At 30.0% G+C, this 23,839-nt stretch overlaps 1 protein-coding gene and 1 long non-coding RNA gene across 2 annotated transcripts; one reads left to right on the forward strand and one right to left on the reverse strand.

The window, feature by feature from the left end:
- Positions 1 to 6,987: 6,987 nt before the first annotated feature.
- LOC110635800 (transcription factor bHLH96-like) lies at positions 6,988 to 8,906 on the reverse strand. Its single transcript, XM_021785304.2, has 3 exons — positions 7,936 to 8,906; positions 7,307 to 7,702; positions 6,988 to 7,206 (listed from the first exon to the last, which is right to left on the reverse strand). The coding sequence occupies exons 1-3, from the start codon at positions 8,422 to 8,424 to the stop codon at positions 7,102 to 7,104; spliced, it is 990 nt and encodes a 329-aa protein (XP_021640996.1). The 5' UTR covers positions 8,425 to 8,906; the 3' UTR covers positions 6,988 to 7,101.
- Positions 8,907 to 18,217: 9,311 nt separating this feature from the next.
- Positions 18,218 to 19,456, forward strand: LOC131174512 (uncharacterized). Its single transcript, XR_009144841.1, has 2 exons — positions 18,218 to 18,806; positions 19,155 to 19,456. It is a non-coding gene; the product is annotated as an uncharacterized LOC131174512 (long non-coding RNA).
- Positions 19,457 to 23,839: the final 4,383 nt, after the last annotated feature.

A 23,839-nucleotide genomic window follows, 5' to 3' on the forward strand; every position in this document is an offset into this window, starting at 1 on the left:
AAGAGAAAATATTAACTTCACGAAATGGAAAAATTAAATAATAATTTTTCTCAAATTCAAATACGATGCTTTTGACAAGTGAGTGTATCAGCAAACATTGAAAAAAAATATATATATAATATCAGCGAACGGAGTCGCTGACTGGTTGGCAGAAGCAATCATTAGGTGCTTGAACTTTTGCTTTGTTGTCAATTGGGTTACCAACCACCCAGCATCTAATGTACTCGAATAATGGGCCCGTCGTTTTGGACCTAAAACATCAGAGCCTCATCTTCAATCAAGTCTCACACAGGTTCTGCCCTCCTAGAATCGTAAAGTCCAAATCAGATGCAAGCTCTAACCCAATTCTAGCAAAGCGGACTTAGCGGTTGTTTGCAGAAATCATGGCCATTGATGTTATGCTCCACCCCCCTTGTGGGTGAAGCCATGGATGGCCACGGCTTATATTTGAAGCGAAATTTTTATTTAGAATTCAAACTATAAATATATGAGGCTATATATTTAATATTAAATTTATAATAAATTAAATTTAAATAAATATTTAAAATTGATTATAAATCTTTAGCTTATTGCTTTTATGGATTGAATTATATGAAAAATTTATTCACTCACTAATTTAATTTATTAAATTTAAAGAAAAAAATACTTCATTCTTTTATTTTGATAAAATTAATTACTTAAATTTTTTATTTCAAAAATTTTATTAGTTAGTCTCATATTTTTATTTTTTTTTATTCTTTAGTCCCTCCATCTAATTTCAATCAAAGTTTATGTTGATTAATATATTCAAAGAATAACAAATTATTATTATTATAAGTATTAAATAATTTAAAACTTAAAAAATTAAAAATAAAAATATTCTATAATTATTTTTATAAATTATAAAAATTTAATAAAATTTAAATTGAGATCGAATGAATTAAAAATAAATAAAATAAAAATTAAAAGATTAATTAAAATATTTTTTAAAAATTTAAAAGATAAAATATTATTATTTTTTTTAATATGATGAAACATTGAAAAAAAAAAAAAAAAAGTATATCAGCGAACAGAGTCGCTGACTGGTTGGCAGAAGCAATCATGAGGTACTTTGAACTTTTGTTATGATGTTAATCGGGTTACCAACCTCCCAGCTTCTAATGAACTCGAATAATGGGCCATCGTTTTGGACCTAAAACATCAGAAGCTCATCTTCAATCAAGTCCTAAACTTCTAATCTAAATCTTACATCCTTCTTGGGTCAGCTACTCTAATCCAAAATTAGGCCAAAATCTGAACTGTAGGAAGATTCTAGGGCCCCCACCCCATCCCCTTAATATTTTTTGGTATCATATTTTAATTCTCATAGTTCATTTTAAATGATGAAACTGTAGCAAAAATTTTCTAAACCCTATTCTTCTATAATTTATTTCCACGTTCTACCAATTTTTAGAGCATTTACTTCTATAAGTAATTTCATATTTAAGTGTAATATAAAATAATTTATTTGATGTTATGAACAAATTAAGTATTTTCAATTTTTTTTTATAAATTTTAGGTAATTAATTTACAATATTAAAATTAATTAAAAATGCACTATTCAAGCTCCAATTAATGTAATTAATATTTATAGCTTTGGGCCTGTGGCCCACATGTAATAACAAAATGTTAGAGATTAAAATTGTGTTCTTTTCATGCAGCGAAATTTTTTCCTGAACTCAATTTTATATTGAAGATGAGAAGAAGAGGTGCGATTAGTCAGCTTATAACTCTAGCTAAAGTTGTTAAGTATGCTTTAATTTGTGTAGCTTTACCCCTATTGGAAATTATAATTTTGTAAAAGTTTAATTTAATTGATTTTTTTATCCATTTTTATGTTTGCAATAAAAGAATTAACTTAAAAAATTAATTATTTTAAAATAAATAAAATTTATGTATAATTGTGTGAAGATTTTTTTTAAAATTCATTTTAAAATTAATTCTTTTATTTTAAACGTGAAAATTGATTAAAAAAAATAAATTGAATTAAATTTTCGTAAAATTTTAGATTCTAAATTGACAGGGAATACTGAAATGTGTTATTCTTGCTTATGAATTCTCTTTGTTTTCTTTTTATGTTCTATTTCTGTAAATAATGTATAACTGGTATCAGAGCTGTTAGATCCTGAGCCATGGTTGTGCTGTAGTTCTTCTCCTCTTTTCATGAATTTCATGAATCTATAAATTTTTCTAAATTTCCCTATGTTCTATCTAATCTTTCTATTCTTTCTTCTCTTGTTAAAAGTCTTACCTTACTATTTCTTTCTCTTATCTAAACCTACGCAAAGCATGGCATGCGTCCTAACTACTTAACAACTTCAATCGGAGATGTCAACTGACTAACTGCGTCTTTTCTTCTCATCTTTAATATTCTTGTGATAAATATATAAAATAACAAAACGTTAGAGATTAAAAATGCATATTTTTTGTATGTGGGAAAACTTTTGCCTAAACTTAATATATCACAGATTTAAAATATAATATGTACAGTGATATATATATATAAAATAAATAGAATTCACATATTTGTGTTAAATTCAAAATAGGTTAGGTCTAAGTAAATTTTGTCCATGCGTGAATGGTTAAGTTGAAATTATATAGGATCAAAATCTAACTAAAAGATAAAAAGTTGATATCTCACAAACTCTTACTGTTATTATCCACAAGCTCATGTGGTTTTTCTGACAACTTCTTGTTTTTTTCAATGATAAGATAAGCTTTGATATTTGATACTCAACATGAAGTACTGAAAATCAGAGAAAAGAAAATCCAAAGGAAATCACATTCATATATGCACAAAATATACAATGGCTTGGACAACTATGAATAGAAGTTTCTTCTAGTCAACTATGCCTATTTTGTTTCAAGAATTTTTTTTTTTCCGCATAGCTATGCTTACAGCTCAACTGTCATTAATTAGTGTATAATGATCGATTATTACCAAAAAAATATTTCTTAATCTCTTGTTTTAGGTGATTATAATCTGTTATTGGATCTTCTCTTTTGTTATTAATAAAAATACTGAAATATGAAGATATTGCAAGGTCTCCTTTATACCAAACCAGGAATCAAATTGACTAATAATCTCAACAAAATCTAACAAGAAAAACCATTGGAGAAACAGAAATATCAAATTTGACAAATTGTCGGCTGTTTGTTGAGTATTTTATTAAGGAATTATTAATGAACTAAATAAACAAATTAATTTTGATGATTATATGGCCAGTTCTTCTTTATTTTTGGATTCTGCTCTGTCGATATTGTTATTATTTTTATAGATTAATTGAACAGTAAGGGGCAGAAAATATATGAGAAAGTGACAAATTTAATGTGGCTACATACACACAATCGCCATAAGATCTTATTGGAAGCTTAAACTTATATCATTCGGAATAAATTTTAAAAACAGTTCAAAGTTCACCAAAAGATTTTCTTAGGATATGAACTCGTGAATTAGGGCAACATACTCAAAGGCCAAATTCTTTGATAACATTCAAGAAAGGAAAATTGATACATTGCACAAAAATTTATTAATTAATGATATCTAGCTATACTTAACTAATGTGAAGATTAACTCGTAATAATATCATATTATTTGAGTTTAAGATTTTTTTGTCAAACTATAAGTTGTAATTTTGGAGATCTTATGGCCATGCTCTTTTATTTTTTTCATTTTGTTTAATTAAGACTTCAACTTGAGATGTTATATTTTCGTAAATGATTTTAGTATAAGCTAAAATTCATTATTTTCTAAATTAATTTAGCTTAATTAAAATTTGAAATGAAAATCTAATAATTATAGAGATAACATAAGTACCACTGAGTAAAAATTTGTTGGTTCCTTGTTGAAATTTTGAATGAAAAAGGCACCCTACTCGATCATAATTAGAAATAGGGTTAAAATAAATGAGAAATACACAGTTTCTGTGCATGTTTGAAATGATATAGAATATAGTAGTACCTTCGTGGGGCTAGAGAGCTCGTATTATTTTCACATTCATAATGATTTTTCATTAGAATATTCGCAATCATTTATTCATTTGCGAAACTTCTTCGATCCAACGCAAACTCTCACTTTATCATGTAAATAGATAAACCAATGCTTCCATGAAGTTGCTACTAATTGTCGTCATCCCAAATAAAGCTCTACAGTCTCCTATAATTCCAATATTCCATGGTGGCCCTCAAAAGAAACATGCCTAACTTTGCCATAAATATTTCATATTTAAAGTTAATAGCATCATTCAAAGCATACATAGAGCTCGGCCCTTCCAAAGCCTTTCTAGCTACCTCTTTTTCCCTAAAGTAAGTACAAAAATAATCTAAGGGATCTTTACCGTACTTATGTGGATTGAATATAAAGATATTCAATCCATGCATATATTGAAATGCATGTGTTATGCTAAATTTTCCGATACAGAGAGCCTTCTCTCTGAGAAAGTTCGTCAAGACCATCATTCCTTGATTTGAAGACGAATACTGTGTTGCTGTTGCTATGCTAGCTAATAAGTCAGACTATTTTCAGTGCCTGTTTTGCCACAGTAATAGTATTAGAGATTCTGTCACCTTCCTGCTCATGGACCCAGAGGAATAGAGCTATGTAACAAGCACCATCATTAAGATTCGATCCCAGCCAGAAACTCCCCCATGATAATTTATATTTAAATACAGAAGTTCTTTTTGTATTGATGAAAAAGAAAAATTAAAAGGGATGGTGTGTTTTAATTAATAGTTTAAATTTACTTCTTATTATACTGTGTAAGATATATATAATCACTCGACTAATATAAAATTTAATTTTCAATATATTACTTGGAGCAAGAGTGATAAATATGTATATTTTAGTCTAGAAATACAGTCATGTGGCAGCATTCCCTGTAGGGTAATTGAGCGTTTCTTTCACTTTACCTTCTCTTTCCATGAGGACAAGAGGAAGCTAAGTATGTTAATTTAGTGCCTCGTTGTTTATCATGTGTGAATGTGATTACAAGGGAGACAAAAAGGAAAAGAGTCGAGAATAAAATGTGGTGGGTAATCATCAAAAAGCTGTGTAGATATAAGAAAAGCAAGACCATGATATTGATAGAATATTAAGCCCAAAAATTGAATTGATAAGTGTAGCAGTCAGTGTATTAAAAAATATTGCATTGACTATTCGCATTTACAAAATAATATCCATATTTATACGAGTGAAAATGCATATATATCGAGTGCAACAATAATTTGCTATTGATACTGCCCCATGATATATGTCCTAAACGAAGTTACTCTCATTTTTACTTAAAAAAGGGTGGATTTAACACTTTGTTTTACTGGTGGTCGAGATGCCTTTTCAAGAAAAGAGCAAAATCATGGTGGTGAAGACGAAGCCTTTTGCATCTTCCAGGAACGAGCATTTCGATAAAGAGAGCTAGCATTTTGGATCAGGTCATTATGCTTAGTGTATTATTGATTATGCATGATTGCCAAGAACTTATAAACTCAAGTGTGCTAATCATTGATTGATGTAAGTTTATAATTGGCCAAGTAAAAATCTATATTTCCTGCTTTTTTTTTTTCCATTTTGTAGAGGTCAACCATTAATCATTTCTTTGAAGTTAAATATAGTTTGTATTAATTAAGATATTAAACCCATTCTTAATTCCTTACTTCTGATCTTTTAGATTAACTTTTAATGTGATATATGATGTGTCCTGATATAATACTTAAAATTTGAATATATAATCATTACAATGTATGAGATGGATGAAACCATATGTGTTTATTCATTACTCAAATAAAAAGGGGATAAAAGGTATGACTATATATTAATTCATGCATTATATCCAATAAAGTTCTATGCAAGTGACATCGAATATTAAAAGATTTAATTATATTTTCTTCTAAATATTTGACTCTTATCTGTGGGTCTTGCATGGTTGTAGCCCAACGTGCATTTGGCAACTCCAAGTGCATAGTTGAAAGTGAAAAAGAAATGAAAAGGGTGTACCTTTTATTTTCCTCATTTTTCGAATATCTCACCTACAGAGTTTCTGGTGTTACATACCATATAAAATAATGTTATATATATTATGTCCATTGATCTGTGTGCAACGTAACTCAAAATTAGAAATTCTTTTTTTTAGTCAAAAATTTAAACTTAATTCATTATAAATAGGTGTTATTATATATTTTATATTTTAAATTTATAATAAATTATTTAAAAAATTAATATTTTATATAAATTAATTTAAAAAATAGTTACATACTTAAAAATTGAGAAAGATAATACTATAAAAATTTATTAAGTATAAAATTAAAAATAAATAATTATAATATTTTATATTATTTATGTTATAATAAAAGAAGGCAAATTATTTTTAGAGGGTAGTAATAATTAAAATAAAATAAAGTTTTTAATATATATACATATAAGAATTTAGAAGGATTGGGGCAAAGCTTGTCCCCCATCCCTTTGTCCTCATGGGACAATATAACCATTTCAATGACGGAAACTAAACTGAGGGGTTGTTGGTTCTGTTCTTGGTAAGTGGCTCCTAACTTTCTTATTAATAAATCATTCTACTTAAAAAAAAAAAAAAATGGGGTCTGATATTCGATTAAACTGCATGGAATTGAAAGATCTTATTTCTGTTGCAAATGTGGAAATTTCTTTACTTATGAACTCTGAAATGAGTGATTATTTTGTTGTTAACCATGGGTATTAGAGATGCTCCCTGAGCAAAATGGACATTCTTCACTCATTTCAAGACACAAGGAATTTATTGCTTAAAGAGATTCGTTGCCGTACTTGTGACTTGTGAGTCATTTATAATTAAAAAATATCTTCTAAAAGAACTAATTAATTAATTTTTTGTCTTATATGTTCTTATAAGTTTATGACAGGTGATTCGATTGGACCACGACTACCAGACAGCAGACCCTTAGACTGCTTAAACAATAGCTCAAAATGATCTCCAAGGAGACTGATTGAGGCTAGAAAAAGATTTTCTTTCTCTGAAAAAAAAACAAAAAACTGAAATCCATTATGAAAGGCAATTAACAGCCTCAATTACAGAATTAAAACCCATTTAGTGTTACAATTCAATTTTGGCTGAAAGCAGTTTCCTCTTCATGAATCCTATGTAGCATTTGATTAACTGCAGCTGCAATCTCATCCACTGTATTAAGGTGGCAACCTTCCTCAACCTGTCTCATAATATAATATTCATACCAAATTAAGAAAAAAATGAACATTAAAGGACTAAATAAAAGATAAAAATGGACTGACTTGACTTTATCAACTCACCTTGACACTAACTGAATAGAGAACCAATTGATCAACGGTTGTGACATTTAGGTGGAGAACACTGAGCCTTAAGGCTTGCAAACCTGCTACCATCTTCAAGAGCTGTCTAGGTCTTTTCTTTGAAAGTATTTTAAGATTGGCATGGCTCTCCACCATGGTCACTTCTATGTCTGCCATAGACCACTGATTTTGATCAACCACCGATTCCTCCTCAGTGGCCGGAGCTCGAGTTGAGTACTGTGGGAAGGCGAAGAACTCAGCAAATGGTGATGAAGAGAAGCCACTGACATCAGCTGGTTCCTGCTTGGTCTTTTTATGGGCCTCCATGGTCTGCAAGAGCTGCTCTAGCTCCTTCACAAAATTAATGGCACCTCCAATTATGGATGCTTGGTCACCCTATGGTAATAATAAAATAATTAATCACATGATGGGACGAATTAAAACAAAAGCTAATCAAGATTTAACAAAATAAACCTGCAATTAATAGTCAGAATGGTGATCCAATTTCAGGAAGTGGGTATGGAAATTATTGGATCTTTTCGACCCCAAAAATTCTAAAGAAGATAACAAGGGTATACCGTAAACATGCCAATTAAGGATCCAGTAAAAAGGACTCATCAGTAACTTACCCTCTGAACGTAGGAAGGTGGCATCAGAGACCTGAGCACAGCAAGATACTCGTTCATCTGTTTCCTGCGGTTGCGTTCAACTGCAATGTGAGTCATCCTCTGGTTCTCTATTTCCTCCATATTCTTGGTACTCTTGGTGCGTCTTCGCTTTCGCCGGCCAGCCGTGGCGGGCGGTGGAACCATTGGATGGAATACTCCAGAAGGTGGAAGGAGATGTTGATCAATAATGCAAGTCTCAGGTGAAGAATTAGGATCCCATTGATCTTTTGCATGTTGCATCACGGAAGGAGATGAAGAATCCCAATTTGCATGGAAACCATGTTGTTGCTCTATATTATTATAGCTGTTTTCAGGAATCCCAAGAAAAGCTTTATCTTCTTCTTGTAAATGAAAATCATAGCCCCAAGCTCCGCCAATTGGCAAGGAGTAACAATCCCTGTAGCCATAACTAAAAGGATCTTGGGGATACACCACTGTCTCGAGTGCCATATCTCTCCCTCGAGACCTTTATTGTTTACTTTGTATGTAGCTTGTTTCTGGGTCACAGAGGAAGACAAAGAGGAAGGGAGGATTAATAAGGGCATATATGGTATAGACCCACGGGTAGGTAGAGTCCAAGAAGGGACTGTGTTGTGGGTTAAGGGGTTGAAAGGTCGGAGGGAGGGGAAGAGAGAGAGGAGGGGGGGAGGTTGGTAGCTATCAGCTGAAGCCGGAAGCTGACGATGAAAAAAATGAAAAAATGTGTTTCCTTCTAAGAAACCCAAAGGAAGATAGCATAAGCCCAAGTAATTACATACCATAAGGCCTAGTAAAGTCGCCTTTTTATCTCCTCCTTGCGAAAAGAAAGTCGTGAGAAATTAAATGATCAAACCCTTCCTTAGCTACAAGGCGTTGCACGTGAGATTGCATCGTAGACCAGTCACTAATCACCAGAGACCACACAACACACAAGCAGAGGACAGGGACAGATTCTCTTTCATTGTGTTTCCTGAAAATTAATATAGAACACCAAAACTCAATATATAGCCGAAATCATAAAAAAAAAAAGAGGAAACAAATTTATGTGGGTCCCAAGGCATATCCCATTTCGTGAAAGAGCACCATTATTATTCTGATGACAGTCTTATCCTTTGATCACTGCTTTCTGATATTAGATATAAAGGCTAATTTGGTCGTTCCACTGATTATACCATTCCCAATTAGTTTCTTTTGTTTTTTGGTAGGGACCCTGTTAGTTTCATTTGTCAAATAATATAGTCGGACAATTGGACATGAAAAAGACGAAAAGCTGATAATTACCCACCGATTAGAAATTATTATTATTTTAAGGAGGATAGAAACTCGAATGTGACATCTGAATACTACATTTTTAGTTAATGAATCAAATTAAATTATGCATAGAGAAATTATTTGTTATATCTTGAGTACTAGTGTTTTTTATACTCGTATAAATATGAGTCCTTCTATGTGAGTGATGGAACACATACTCTAAATATGATAGAATTTGCCAGGCTTCTTTATATTAAAAAAAATTGCAAAATAATCTTTTAATTATATAAAAATTATATAACTTAAAATTTTATTCTTTTAATATAATTAAAATTAATACGATTAACATGAGTGACAATTTATAAAAATAGCGTGATTGAATCACCTTTTATAAAACTATTTAAATAAAAAATTACCATTTTATGTAATTTAATTAATATAATATTTAATCATAAAATTTTACAATAAATCATAAAAAATAATGATAAAATTATTTTAATCCTCCTAGTTTTATAAGTGTTTTATCACTCACACACATATTTAGTGAGTATGTAAATTATGAATATAAACACGAAATCTGTTTATAGTTTGATACAAATATTTTATTTATTCTTAATAGTCTTGGACATGAAACATAAGATATATACTAGTAAAAATTATATTCATTATATTTGATGCATAATATATATGCATAATTATATCATAAATATAAAATACATGATTATTAAATATAAAATTTAATAAAATAACTATTTTATTAAAGGAAACAAAGCTTTGTTAAATGTAAATATTTCAAATTAAAAGTAGGGTTAGGATATTTTGTTATTTATATAATTTATTTCTGTTCTAATTAACATGCATAAAGGTTAATGATAATAATAGAATAAATAACAATATTAATTCACAAATGAATATGACATTAATTCTCTAGGATATCTCCATCTTTCTTGGGGAATTAATTTACACCGTGCATAATGCTATAATTAATTTAGGTTGTAGGAATGAGTCATTCCATGCATTGGTTTACCATTCTTCTATTTTCAATGCATGGACAGAAACAATCAAAACAAAATAAAAAGAAAAATCCATACCCAATTGGCATTCCTTTGAATGTATCACCAAAATTGTAGTTTATTAGATTCCTTGACTAATTAAGCTCTTAATAATTCCAATTTGGTATTGTTCCTAATTTAATCCAGTCGTTTTCTTACTCAACATCTTTTAAAAAACCATCAACTTGGTTATGTGGAGAGTAACAACTTATTTATTTTTGTATTTTGTTTAAAAACGCATTTTAATCAATCTCTACTACTTAACATCATTCTCCATTCACATAACATTTTCATATATATATATATATATAAAATGAGTAAAATCGCTTAAAAAAATAAGACCGGATCTAATTCACTGATGAAAACTAACTCTAAGGGAAAAGAGTGCTCAAAATCACCCTTGTTCCAATCAAATTAAAAAGGACTAGATGTACATCAATCAAAACAATAGGGATTTAATTTAAGCTAATGATGACTTACTGTCAATGAAAATGCCAACACTAAACATCAAGCTTTCATGTCTAATAATCTAGCTAGGCTATAGATTATTTTATCAAAGCAAGTCACAACTCATCACCTAACAAAACACCAAGATTAACCTAGAATTTAATTATTAATTATAATTTCTATTGCATATCATAGCATGTGGGTCGAAGCGTAAAGTACGCACCCACAAATTCTAATTAAGGCTTTAAGAATGTCCACACATCGGCTATTAAATTAATCAAGTTTAATTATGGTGATTTAGATTGGAATTGCTGGCTTAATTAAATATTTAAGCCGTACTTACAATCTCCGTTTCTTGACTTGTTCAAGCAATCGTGTATCCTCTGCAAATCTGCTTTTGTTGCAACTTGCCTCTTTTAAATTCCTTCTCCTGATGGGGTTTTCTCCCTGAACCAAATGGGTCTCGTTCATGGGCTCTGTCATGGCCTCAAGTTCAAGCCCAAGTAGAAAGATAAAGCCGAAAATCAAAACCAGTCGATGGATCTCAGACGACTCTGGAGCTAGGTTTGGATGACGGATAAACGCTCACAAGCATGTGTAAATCCTAAATCGATGTGACCAATAATTAATTTTCATTCGGAGAACTATCCTCCATTTTTCTTTCCATTTCATACCTCTTGAGTGCGTATCAAGATAATCATGTTCCAACAAAAACAAAACTGTGGAGACGTCATAATGCAAAGATTAGATCACTCAGTGCATGCATGAAAATGTAATCAATTCATCTCTGACAATTATGGATCATTATTATAAAACCAAATTACAAATTAAACAATTTCTTCAAATCCCTTTACGCTAGTGCATATTTCTGTTCTGGGTTTAAAACTTGTAGGCTAGGCAACATGAAATTAATTTAATTAAAGATGGATCGATCTTTCTATAATTAAGTCTCTCTTGGATTTAGTTACAGCTTCATTGGACTGGACCCATTATTGCGTTTCTACTCGCTTTCTGCTCACAAAAGGCAATGCAGGGACGATCAAATATAAAATTTCTGAAGGCGGCACCATTAGATTCCTTATTTGGATCAATCATTCCGTCTAGCACAGGATATATATATATATATATATATTTAACTAATTTTAATATCCATCTGGTGTATTAAGAATAAATAATTTTAGAATATTCTTCAACGAACTTGAATGCTAATTAATTAGAAAAGATAACATGATATTTTTTATCAACTAAATTAACTTGATAAGGGTATAAAATACATACAAAATTAATTATTATTCTTAAAAAAAGGCTACTAAATATTCCTTTTAATATAGAAGAGCAATTAAGAATATAATTTCCTAAGTCATACAGCAGGCTGCAGGTGTGATGAGACGGAAGAGGGTAATGCCAATTTATCAGAGGTCCAACTATTCTAATTAACTAAGTGTGCTAATATTGTTGTTCTCTATCAACATCTTCACGTTTCTCAAATTTAAAAACATTAATTTTCTTTTGTATGCTTCTGAATTTTCATTCTCTACATATGTCAGAATTTTTAAATTAAAAATAGAAACTGATGAATAAAAAGAAAGTTCAAATAATATATATATATATATATATATATATATATATTTAACCATTGTCAAGGCCTACGCGTTACTCACACTCTGGCAGGAAGCTGCACCTTGCTAATTATTAAGAAAGTAAATTTTCTCCATATTTATTAATTAAGAGGACATGATGGAGAGTAGAAGAATGACTTGTGAGGAATTTTACATTGAAAAAAAATATGAAATAAAAGATAATATATAAATATTAAATTAATTTATTATTTTAATGTGTAAAATAATTTAATTACTTATATAACTTCATATTAAAATAAATTGATAGGTAATTTATTTAGTACTCTCTAATTTAGAACCTTAAATTATTTTATATTAATCTTATAACTTAAAAAAAAAATTAAGTACTAAATTATATATTTAATTTTGTTCTTAATAATTAATGAAAGTTATAAATTTAATATTCTACAGACATTACATTCAAAGGCAACATTTGCAATAAACAATTGGTAATAAAAGGATTTAATTAAATTCTCATACAATAATATTTAATTTAAATATTTTTTTAATTTGATTTAAATATTTTTTAAATTAAAAAAATTAAAATTTTTCACTTTAAATATAAAAATTAATAAAAAAAATAAGTCAATTGAATTAAATTTTTATAAAATTCTTATTGTAAATGGGAGATTTTTTCTGCCCGAGTTTTATGACAGTGGCTTGAGACCACCAAAAATATTTTGGGTAGTTTATTATGGGGTTGGAGATAGGTTTAACTTTAAAAATTACTGTTTATAAATACAATGAATATTAATTTTTTAAATTTATTTAATTAAAAAATAAATATTTCAAGAAATTACAATTTACTTTTGATAATTATAATTTTAATAATTTTTATGAATTTTAGTATACTTATTATAATATTATTCAGTCAGTCAAAACTAAACTTTCAATTTTGATAATGTCCTCAAGTTTTTGTTAACAAAATTATAGTGAAGGAAAGAGGCCAATTTTTTTTTTCATTCAATTAATAAAAATAGCCATGTAAAATATATAATCAATAATTTTAATATTGAAAATGTGATATAATCTTCAAAATAATACGAATTTCTTAGACACATTGCATAGGATTCACGCAGCTCTTGAATTATTTTGATGTTTCTACATTTTTTTAAATTAAAATTTTCATCACAATTATTATAATTTTTTTAGTAAAACTCTCATCAAAATTTAGAATTTTTGTGATAACAGTGTAGTAATTGAATGTATCAAATATTAATGAATTTTAAATTAGTGATACTAGAGTAATATTTAAGATTATAAAATTTTAAATTTCATCAAATCAAAATCTAATAATTAAAAAAAAATCGAATTTATATTATAAAACTAAATATTCATGTCCAGCTGATAGTTTATTTTTCTTTAAATATTTCAATATACAAAAGAAAAATAAATAAATAAATAAAACATTATTCTAGCCATTGAAAAAATATATATATGCATAAAAAGTTTAATGATGGAAGGATTTTTATGTATATTTAATTTTAGTTCACATTTTTAATTTTATTAATTTAACTATTAATTATTAATATTTGCTTCAATTTTAACAATCAATCAAATAATTTAATAGATGAAAGTATATATTATAATTAACAAGACGAGCTAATTGGAAATGGAGATTTATATTATATTAAAGGACTTCATATTTCTTATTAAAAAAATAATTTTATGAATTAATAAATTTAATTCAATTCAAGTAAATTTTGAATAAATCAATTTTTAAACTAAAACTAATGTTAAATTTAAACATCAAATCAATAAAATTATAAAAGAATAAGAATAAAAAGATTTTTATTTTTGCATGGGAACAGCACACGTGGAGTACGTATGCACGATATTGACGTCTTGAGTCGTCCAACGCAATTGGACAATGAACAATTTGGCCATTATTAGCCGTACACGTGTATCCAAGCTGCCCCGTGAACCTGTCTTGGACGTCGCAGCATAGCCAGCGCATTAAAACCGCGGCAGCACCTTTGATACCATGGGCTTTTTTCTTCGCCACTATCCTAATAATTAAATTATTGCCATGTCTCTTTATCTTAATTAATTAATTGAAGTATGTATTTGTATTGATGGAGTCCAATTGAGGAAAGCCACATAATTAAATACCTAGTATATATACGTGGCTAACGGAATATGAAGTTAAGTGATAAAAAATTTTTCTTATTTTTAAATTATATGTATGTCTTTGTAATGAGAATGTTAATAACTTCAATTTTGATAATGGAGGGCAATATAAATAATTAAAAAGGTCATTGATAAGGGTAGTAGTGTTAGTGACAAAGGTAAAAATACTAATAATAATGATATTATGAACAGATGTGACATTATACTATCTATGATGTTTGTGACAATGTTGTTAATATTAATATATAGAAATTAAATAATGAATAAATGTAGGTGTTATTCACCAATTTTTACGTTACACTTGATCGGAATTTTTTTATTAATTTGTCATTTTATATAAATTATTTCATATAGAATCACAATAATATAATATAATTTCTTCTATTCTTAAAGGTTATAGGGTTTAGATTCTATTTTTTTTAAGGAAAATTACACTTTAATATCTTATGTTTTGTGTGTTTTATTGACATGAGATTGAAATTTATTTATTTATTTATTTATTTATTTTGTAATTAGAGATTTGTGTCATTGCGCCATTAGCACTTACAGAAAAAATTGTTAAACGGTATCAATGTATGTTAACATAGTAAGTCTCTTTATACTGTTAAATTAGCATGGCAAGTAGGTCTCACATACTTCACCTTATATAATCATATCATCCATCCAGTTCCAAGTCAGGAAGAAAGGGAAAAAATAGAATATACTGATATTTATCTCTTATTGTGAAAAAATTAGCTGACAGACTAATATATACATCCAAATAGGTGCATGTCAATTTAAAAGAACAAAGAGATTTACTACGCAAGCATATATTGACGTCATTTAGTAATTTTATTCTTAAGTACTAATGATGTTGTAATATAAATTTTTAAATGTAAAAAAATAAACCTTATACTCTTATTAATAAAATGCACAAATTACAGAGTTTATTTTTTTTTTTTATGAAAAGAATTTTAAAAGTGAAGAGTCGGGTTGTTAGGGTTGATTTTTTTGTTGGGGCTTGTTTGGTTAATAGGCTTGAGGATTCCTATGCCAGCAATTTCATTGATAAAACTAAGTGTACCCAGTTCTAGCACTAGAACTGCAATGCCGCTATAAGGCCCAATGACCTCCAAGCTTTTACGAGATTCATCAATTTTGCTTTCAATGACAAAAATGTTCAATAGATTAGAACTCTAATTTCCAGTTTGTTGGATTAGTCTTCTTGGTTACAATCTGAGCTGGTATTCAAATGCCTTTCTTCTGCACAGACATATATATAACATATATTGATTACTTCTCCAGTTATGACTTATGCAGCTTCTTAATGGAAGATTTTTTGAATACTTTTTGGAATTGCCATTTTACTTTATGTGTGTGGTTGGATCTAGTGCTTACTCTGTCTGGGTTGGAGCTTGTAGATTCGTTGTTACTGCGTGGGTTGCTGTGCTAGGGTCCTCTTCTTTTAGGCACGTGATATGCAAGGGCCTAGCTTTGTTCTTCAAGTTATATCCTCTTCTTATCGGCGGTGAATGGTTGGCGCAGTAGTAGTTTTTCTGACTGTTCTTTGAATCTTGGTGACGGTGCTGCATCTAATTCTTAGATGGATTTGCGGGCTCGGATCCACAACCTGCCTCTGCTAGGTTTCCTTGGATCTTGATTTGTTGGGCTAGGGCAGATGAGTTGGGTTAAAATGGCTATGGGTTTCCCCAGGCTTAAGGCCTCATTATAATTTGTTGTTGGGTTGAACACTTTTTGTAATGAGATTTAAGCCTTTTTTATCAAACAATTTCTACTAATCTCAGGAAAAAAAAAAAAAAAAAAAGCTACTGCAAACTATGACTTGGCTTTTATTTATTTATTTATTTATTTTTATAAAATATGAAATTAGATAAGCATATTAATTTAGAAAAAATATTATTGTGGAAGCTGGTGATAGTGCCTCTCATGTCCATTCTGATAATAGTTGGTAGATAGGGAACGTGCGTGTGTGGCCTCAAATTGAAATTAAATAAAAAAAAATATCAAATTTAGATTTAAATTATTTTAATTTTAAATTAAAAGTTAAATTTTATTTTTTAGAAAATAAAAAAATATTTTTTAAATTAAATAAAATTAACTAAATAGAATTGAACTAAAACTGAAAGGGAATAAAATAAAAATTAAAATTAAAATTAAAATTTTAATCGAGAAAAATTCTTTAATTCAGTCTTAGATCCTCAACTTCTATGATTGAAATTAAATCCCAATTCTAACCTTAAATCGAACCGCTCCTGTGCTTATCTCTCAGCTTATCATGTTTGCATTCTCATTCTTTTACAATTTTTAATAAATAGCAAACTCCAAGCTGGGCCTATTTGATATTATTATTAAAATTATTATTGAGAAATTTATTTTTTAAAATATATTAATTTGATAGTGTTAAAAAATAATTAAAAATAAATTTAATCAATTTTAATCATAAGAATATTAAAATAATAAAATAATTTTTTTTAAATTATTTTTTTAATAATATCTAAAATGATACTTTTATTCAGAAAAATAATTTCAGATTCTAAAACTCAATACCAAATAGAGCTTAAGCCATAGTAGACAGAGTGTGCAGCCAACCTAGCTTTCAAAGTTCAAATCGGTTTCTATTGAGTATACGTATCATCAAGGTTGTCAAACTAGCTTTTATAACTTAGAATCAGTGAAGGATCTGTAAAATTGTATTATAAAATAAAATCGTGAAATTATAAAATTTTACAACTTACTAAAAATATTTTTTTAAAAAAGTATATAATCATATTTATATAAATGTATTAATAAATATATATATATATATATATTTATTTAAATATAAAAGTAATAGAGAAACTTTCTAATTTATTTTGAAACTTTATATTCAAATTATTTTAATTTTAAGTGAAATATTTTTCATCAAGTTATCAATATGAGAATAATTAAAATTATGCACACATTCACATATATAAATATATATCAATTTCATATTTGAAAGTATAGTTTAAAGTTTTCAACTTTGAAAATATGTAAATATAAATAATAGAAATATTTGATTAATAATATATAGAAATTAGATGATAATTAAAATATAATAAAAGTTGTTCAAAAAATAATATAAAAATTACAATGTATACATAATAATTGTAGTTGCAAAAATAATAGTTATTGCTATATTTAAAAATTTGAAAAAAAAATTAAAAATATGTTAAAATTAACAAATGATAATAATTTTGATAAATTAAAAGGAAATATTATAAATTGTAAAATTTTTAAATATAAATTTATAAATTTATAAAATCGTGTTGTTTTTAATTTAATTTAATTATTTAAAATTGTGATTTTACCATAATTTTATTTAATTTTAATTTTACATACGTGTTTTACTATTTTAATGATCCTAACTGGTAAAATTGTACGTGTTACCTCATAATTTTAACAACTATACGTATTATAATATCGTTTTATAGGAGTTGCATGTAGATTACTTGTTAATTTAGTAGTCTAAAATTTTTTATTAGTTTTACAAATGAAGACCTTCATGCTTCCTTTTTTTTTTTTTTTTTTATTTGGGGCAGGGCATGGCCGTGCCCAACTCCATTAGTTTTGACTTGAGGCCTTTTTTTTCTTTTCTTTCTTCTTTTTTTTCAAGCCCTCGATCAAATATTCATATAATTGGGCCTAGGAGTCCATGGAAATTGAACGAAAAGGCTATTTCCCTAGAAACAACACAACTCCGATAACTCAAGAGGGATTCAAATCTGAACTAACTTGTAATTTAAATTGAAAATAGGTAACTAACTTGTAATTTTATCAAAGTTATAATTTACCATTTAAATAATCAATTTTTATTTTTTTGTAATAAACAAAATAGAAAGAGAAGAGTTAAAATTTCTAACTGGCAAGCATAACAGAATGGAGATATTCCTAGGCATGCCATGAAGAGTCTCTCTTCCTTTTTTTTCTCTGTCGTTCCCCTACTTTGCTTTAGGGTTAAGTCCCTCTCTTATTGCTGGTGTGCGGCCTCCTCAAGGTGGGTTTCGTCCCTCCCATTTTGGGATGGTCTGTGTATATGTTTTGTTTTTCTTTTGTAGGTCCAGTGATGTCAATGAAAGGGATTTTGGTTTTGACCCGAGTAGTCTTGCGTTTTCCGATTGCATATGTGTTATGGGTGCTCACAGTGCATCGATGATGGTTATTTGAGCTACATGCAAAATTAATGGTGGTTGCTCTCTATTGCAAAGGGAATGGAGGAAGTTTCTCGATGGTTGAAAGAGCCGATTGATGGGTGCTATCACCCTTTACCTACAGAACTCCCCTTCTGCTTCGTCTCCTCTTTAGGCTACTAATCTAAGTTTGAACGTTTCCTCGGGTAGGGCGGAGTTAGAAAATTATTTTTGGAGAGTTAACATTATTGATTGAATAAATTATTTAATTATATTTATTTTTTATATATTTTTTATTTTTTATATATTTCCTGTTTACCGTATATTTTAAAAATATATATATATATAAATATTATAATAAAATATAATTAAGTTATAATTTTTTTTAATGGTGTTAATATTTTAGAAAATTTTTGAATATATAATAAAATTTTTTTTAATAATTTATATTATTTATATCTTAATAAAATAATATAATTATTTTTTTAAAAAGTTAATAGGTAAAATAAAATAATTTTATCTAATATAAATTAATTTTTTCTCTATGTATGCAGGAAAAAATTAAAAGAGTTGGGGAACCGAGGCACCCCACCCCCCTCCTCTCTCCGCCCCTGTCTTGGGGTCCTTAAACTTCGCGTGCTGTTATAATCTTGAAGGGGCTTTCCTACCTATGGTTTTCTACTTGCTCATGGCTGTTGATTTTGGATACTGTAGGAGGGAATAGCGCCATGGGCGGACGTTCCTAAGGTGAATGGCATTAAGGGTGTTTGGCTCTGGTTCGATTTGGAGTTTGCCTAATAATTGGAATCAAATTTCAATGTTTCGGTTTCGATTCAATACAGTTCTTTGTTCTTCAGCTCGGTATAGTTTTAATTTTATTCTCGGTTCTTAAAATAATTTTATATAATTATTTTCTTAAAAAATCATACTTAAATTAACATTTAAGTTTTGAATTAGATTATTAATATATAATATATCTTTTAGTTCTTTCTAAATTATATAATCTTTAACTATAAAGTGTATATATAATTTAGGATTAAATATATTATATAATATAATAATACAAATATATCATATAATATAATTTTAACTATTTATTAATCATATAATATTTAATTATAAGATATAAATAAAATTTAAAAAAAGAAATATATATATATATATATATATAAAATAATACTATATTTATAATTAAGAATTATAAGGTAATTTAATAATTTATAACTAAAATTATTAAAAAAATATAGAAAAATGAAATATAATATTAAGTTGTATTTAGTTTATAATTATATACACATATATAAATATATATAACTATATTAAAAGTATATAATATATCTAAAAAAAATATAAAAAAATATATGTATAAATTCGATTCTCGGCTCGGTATGATTTCGATTCAATTTTTAGTAAAAAATAAGAATCGAATTAATATATCAAAATAACTTTAATTTAGTAGGATTTTTATTAGTTTGATATAATTCTTTGATTCGGTTTGATTTTCCAAGAACCATGAACAGCTCTAAATGGCATTGCAAATTTGATAAGCCGGGTCCTACAATCTAATACACTACTTGTATGAAATTAGGGCACTTGTTGTTTATCTACTTGTTGGGCTTGGTAATAAGGTTAATTCATATTATGTGGGTGTAACTCTTTCTCTTGGCCTATCAAAGTCTTTTTAATGGACCATATCTGTCACGACCCAACCTATGGGCCGGACCGGTAGTAGGACCTGGGCCAGCCTAAAGCCTTCGAGGCCCGTAGTAAGCCTAACTATTCATTAACTCAACTCTAAGGCCCATTTGGTCCCAATTTCAAGAATTCAACCGGACAGAGTCCGGCCATAAAATGGACCTTTCAACGGGGAGTTTTTGACTCACCCTACCTGTAAACACAATATATATCAATTGGGGAGCTCAGCTCACCCTCCACATACTCATAACAACATAAAATAAATGGGAGCTCTGCTCCCTCATCCAGTCCATCAACATGCATAGAATAATAAGTTTACAGATCCAAAATAACAATTTATATTACAGACCCAATTCAAATGAATATTTCTAACACATGCGGAAATTCTAGAAGTTTATAAAATTACACAAACATAAATAGATGACCTGTGAGGGAGAGAAGCAGGTTAACCTCAAAAATATCCTCCTGTGGCCTGGAAAAATATTAAACAGGAGTGAGCATTCGACTCAGAGAGTAAAATATCAATTTTAACCATAATCTCTATAACTATCTAAAGCTAATGCATCCTGTAAAGTGAAATGCAACATCAGCAACAAATTCACATCATAACAGCAAAAAGGTAATTTGGAGCACTCACGCACCCAGTAATATCAATCATAATATATGGAAGCTGATCCCCTATACAGCTCTCTTAAATCCAACCTGTGCCAGCGAAGAACTCAGCTCGGACTTCTACTTAATAGCCAAATCGGGGTCCCAGCGAAGAACTCAAGCCGTGTCTACCCCTAAGGACTGGGTCCCAACGAAGATTTCAAGCCGTGTCTACCCGTCCTATCCATAGTCCACACCACATCACACGCACGCCAACGCACGCACAATGCTCCAAATTACCACAACAACATCCATGGCACTTTAACAGTTGTGAATGCAACATAAAACGTGCCTAGAGTTTAACTACATAATTATATACATATAAGTGATGCATGGGCATGCTTGAACATATAATAATATCGAAATTACAATTAAAATTAATATTTTACTCACAGACTTGACAGCGATCACTGTGATAGCTGGGCGGAGGAAGAAGGCTGTCCCGGCTCACCTGACAATTATATTACAATTATTTAATACAATTGACTCAATACAAATCATGAAAAGACCAAATATGTCCTAAGTCGTGCCGAAAATCCGGCAGAGTCTCCCCTATACCTAGGACCTACCCAACCTGCAAAAGGGCTCAAAACACACTTCTATATTCACAATCCATATATCCACAACTCAATCACATCACACAGCCTCTCCTGGGCCCATCAAATCAGTCATCCATCACAATATGTAAAATTTTAATTTAGTCCTTATAATTGATCATTGTTGCAAAAACTGCCCAAATAAGCTCTAAAAATTCTAAAACTTTGGCCCGCAGTCCTTAGCAATATTACTAGGCTATTGCAAAAAGAATCATAATTTTCTGAGCTACCACGAATATTTTATGAATTTTTAATCCTATTTAAGCACTAGAAAATTACGAAAAAACAAGGTTCGGGTTTACCTTTGTCGATTCTGACTTCGGGAACGCTCTCGGGATGTCTGACAATGGTGGGGTAGCCAAAACCTCGATCCAATTCGGAGACTTTTCCGGTAGTGGGTTTGTCTGGCCGGAAATTCACAGACCCGAACAACTATCGAATTTCCGCGAATTGAGGATACCTACATGAAGCCCACTACACGGGGGTTAGTATAAAATTTTTACGGAATTTTCTAAGCTCATTTAATGCTAGGAAAAATACTGCGAAGTTTCGTGGGACCCACCGAAAAACGGTGTCGAAAAATTTTGAAATTTATATCCCTGCGAAGCTCTCGACGAGTGGAGCGCTCTGGTACTCTCGGTTTTCTTGTGGGGTTTACGGTTTGTGAGAAATCTAGCCCAAAAGTCAAAATGGACTAAAACTTCCCAGGCAAAAATTGGACAAATCGCTCGATGGATTTCGGTGTTCTTGTTGTCTATGGAAATCTCTAAAAAAAAATGAGTTTAGACACAAGTCTCGATCTGATTGGTGGCCGGATCGGCTGAATTTTGGCCGGAAAGACAAAGCGGCGCGCTTGCGCGTCGCGTCGCTTTGGGAGCCTTTTTCCGGCGTTCTAGGTGGCGGCCCGTGGACTGGGACGGCTGGGGATGGGTGCCAGCGGGCTGGGGTGGCAGGGGAGGTGGTGGCGCGGCAAGGGGAGGAGGGAGGAGAGAGAAAACGGGAGAGAAAGAGAGGGAGGAGGAAACGCGCGCGGGAGAAAAAGAGAAGAAGAAGGGGCCGGTTCGATTCGATTCGGCCGGTTCGATTCAAGATACAAAATTTTAAATTTTTACTCTGCCTTGGGACCTAAAACGAGACCCAAAAATTTTAGAAAACTCAGAAAAATTCGTAGACTCCAAATATATTTTTAGTTTTGCCACGTGGTCTTTCAATTAATTTTTAAAAATCATCAAAATTTATATTTTCGAAAAATCGAACCCGATTTTTAAAATCCGAAAAATCTCAAATAATTTACTTAAAATTTAAATAATTAAAATATCAATATTACTCATAAAAAAATAAATTTAAAATTTTTGGGGTGTTACATTCTTCCCCCCTTATAGAAAATTCGTCCTCGAATTTTACACAAGGCAGAATGTAACACCCTAAAATTTTAAATTTTATGAGCATTTTTGGTATTTTAATTTTATTTAAATTTTAGGAATTTTTTTGAGAATTTTCGGATTTTAAAAATCGGGTTCAATTTTCTGAAAATATAAACTTTGATGAATTTTAAAAATTTATTTAAAGACCACGTGGCAAAACTAAAAATATATTTGGAGTCTACGTATTTTTCTGAGTTTTCTGGAATTTTTTTCGGAATTTTTGGACCTCGTTTTCGGTTCCGAGGCAGAGTAAAAATTCAAAATTTTATATTCTGAATCGAACCAGCCGAATCGAACCGGATCGGATCGGACCGGTCGAATCGGACCAGTCTTCTTCTCTTTTTCTTCCTCCCGCGCGCGACGTTCCCTCTTCCTTCTCTCTCTCTTTTCTCTCTCCTCCCCTGCCACACCGGCCACCACCTCCCGCCACCCGGCCGACTGCGCTCCACCCCGCCACCCTGCATGGCGGAAACCGCGCGTGAATCCCCTCCCTCGCGCGCGCGGCATTTCGGCTTCTCCGGCCAAAATCCGGCCGATCCGACCACCAATTGGACCGGGTCTTGTGTCTAAAATCATCTACTTGGCGAGAGCTTTCCATAGACACCAAGAACGCCGAAATCCATCGAGCGGTATGTCCGATTTTTGCTCGGGAAGATTTTAGCCCATTTCGACTTTTGGGCTAGATTTCTCGAAAACCGTGAATCCCACGAGAAAACCGAGGGTACCAGCACGCTCCACTCGTCGAGAGCTTCGCTGCGACATAAATTTCAAATTTTTCCGACACCGTTTTTCGGTGGGTCCCACGGAACTTCGCAGTATTTTTCCGAGCATTTAATGAGCTTAGAAAATTCTAAAAAATTTATGTACTAACCC

Source organism: Hevea brasiliensis, chromosome 16 (assembly GCF_030052815.1).
Source record: "Hevea brasiliensis isolate MT/VB/25A 57/8 chromosome 16, ASM3005281v1, whole genome shotgun sequence".
Taxonomy (NCBI): domain Eukaryota; kingdom Viridiplantae; phylum Streptophyta; class Magnoliopsida; order Malpighiales; family Euphorbiaceae; genus Hevea; species Hevea brasiliensis.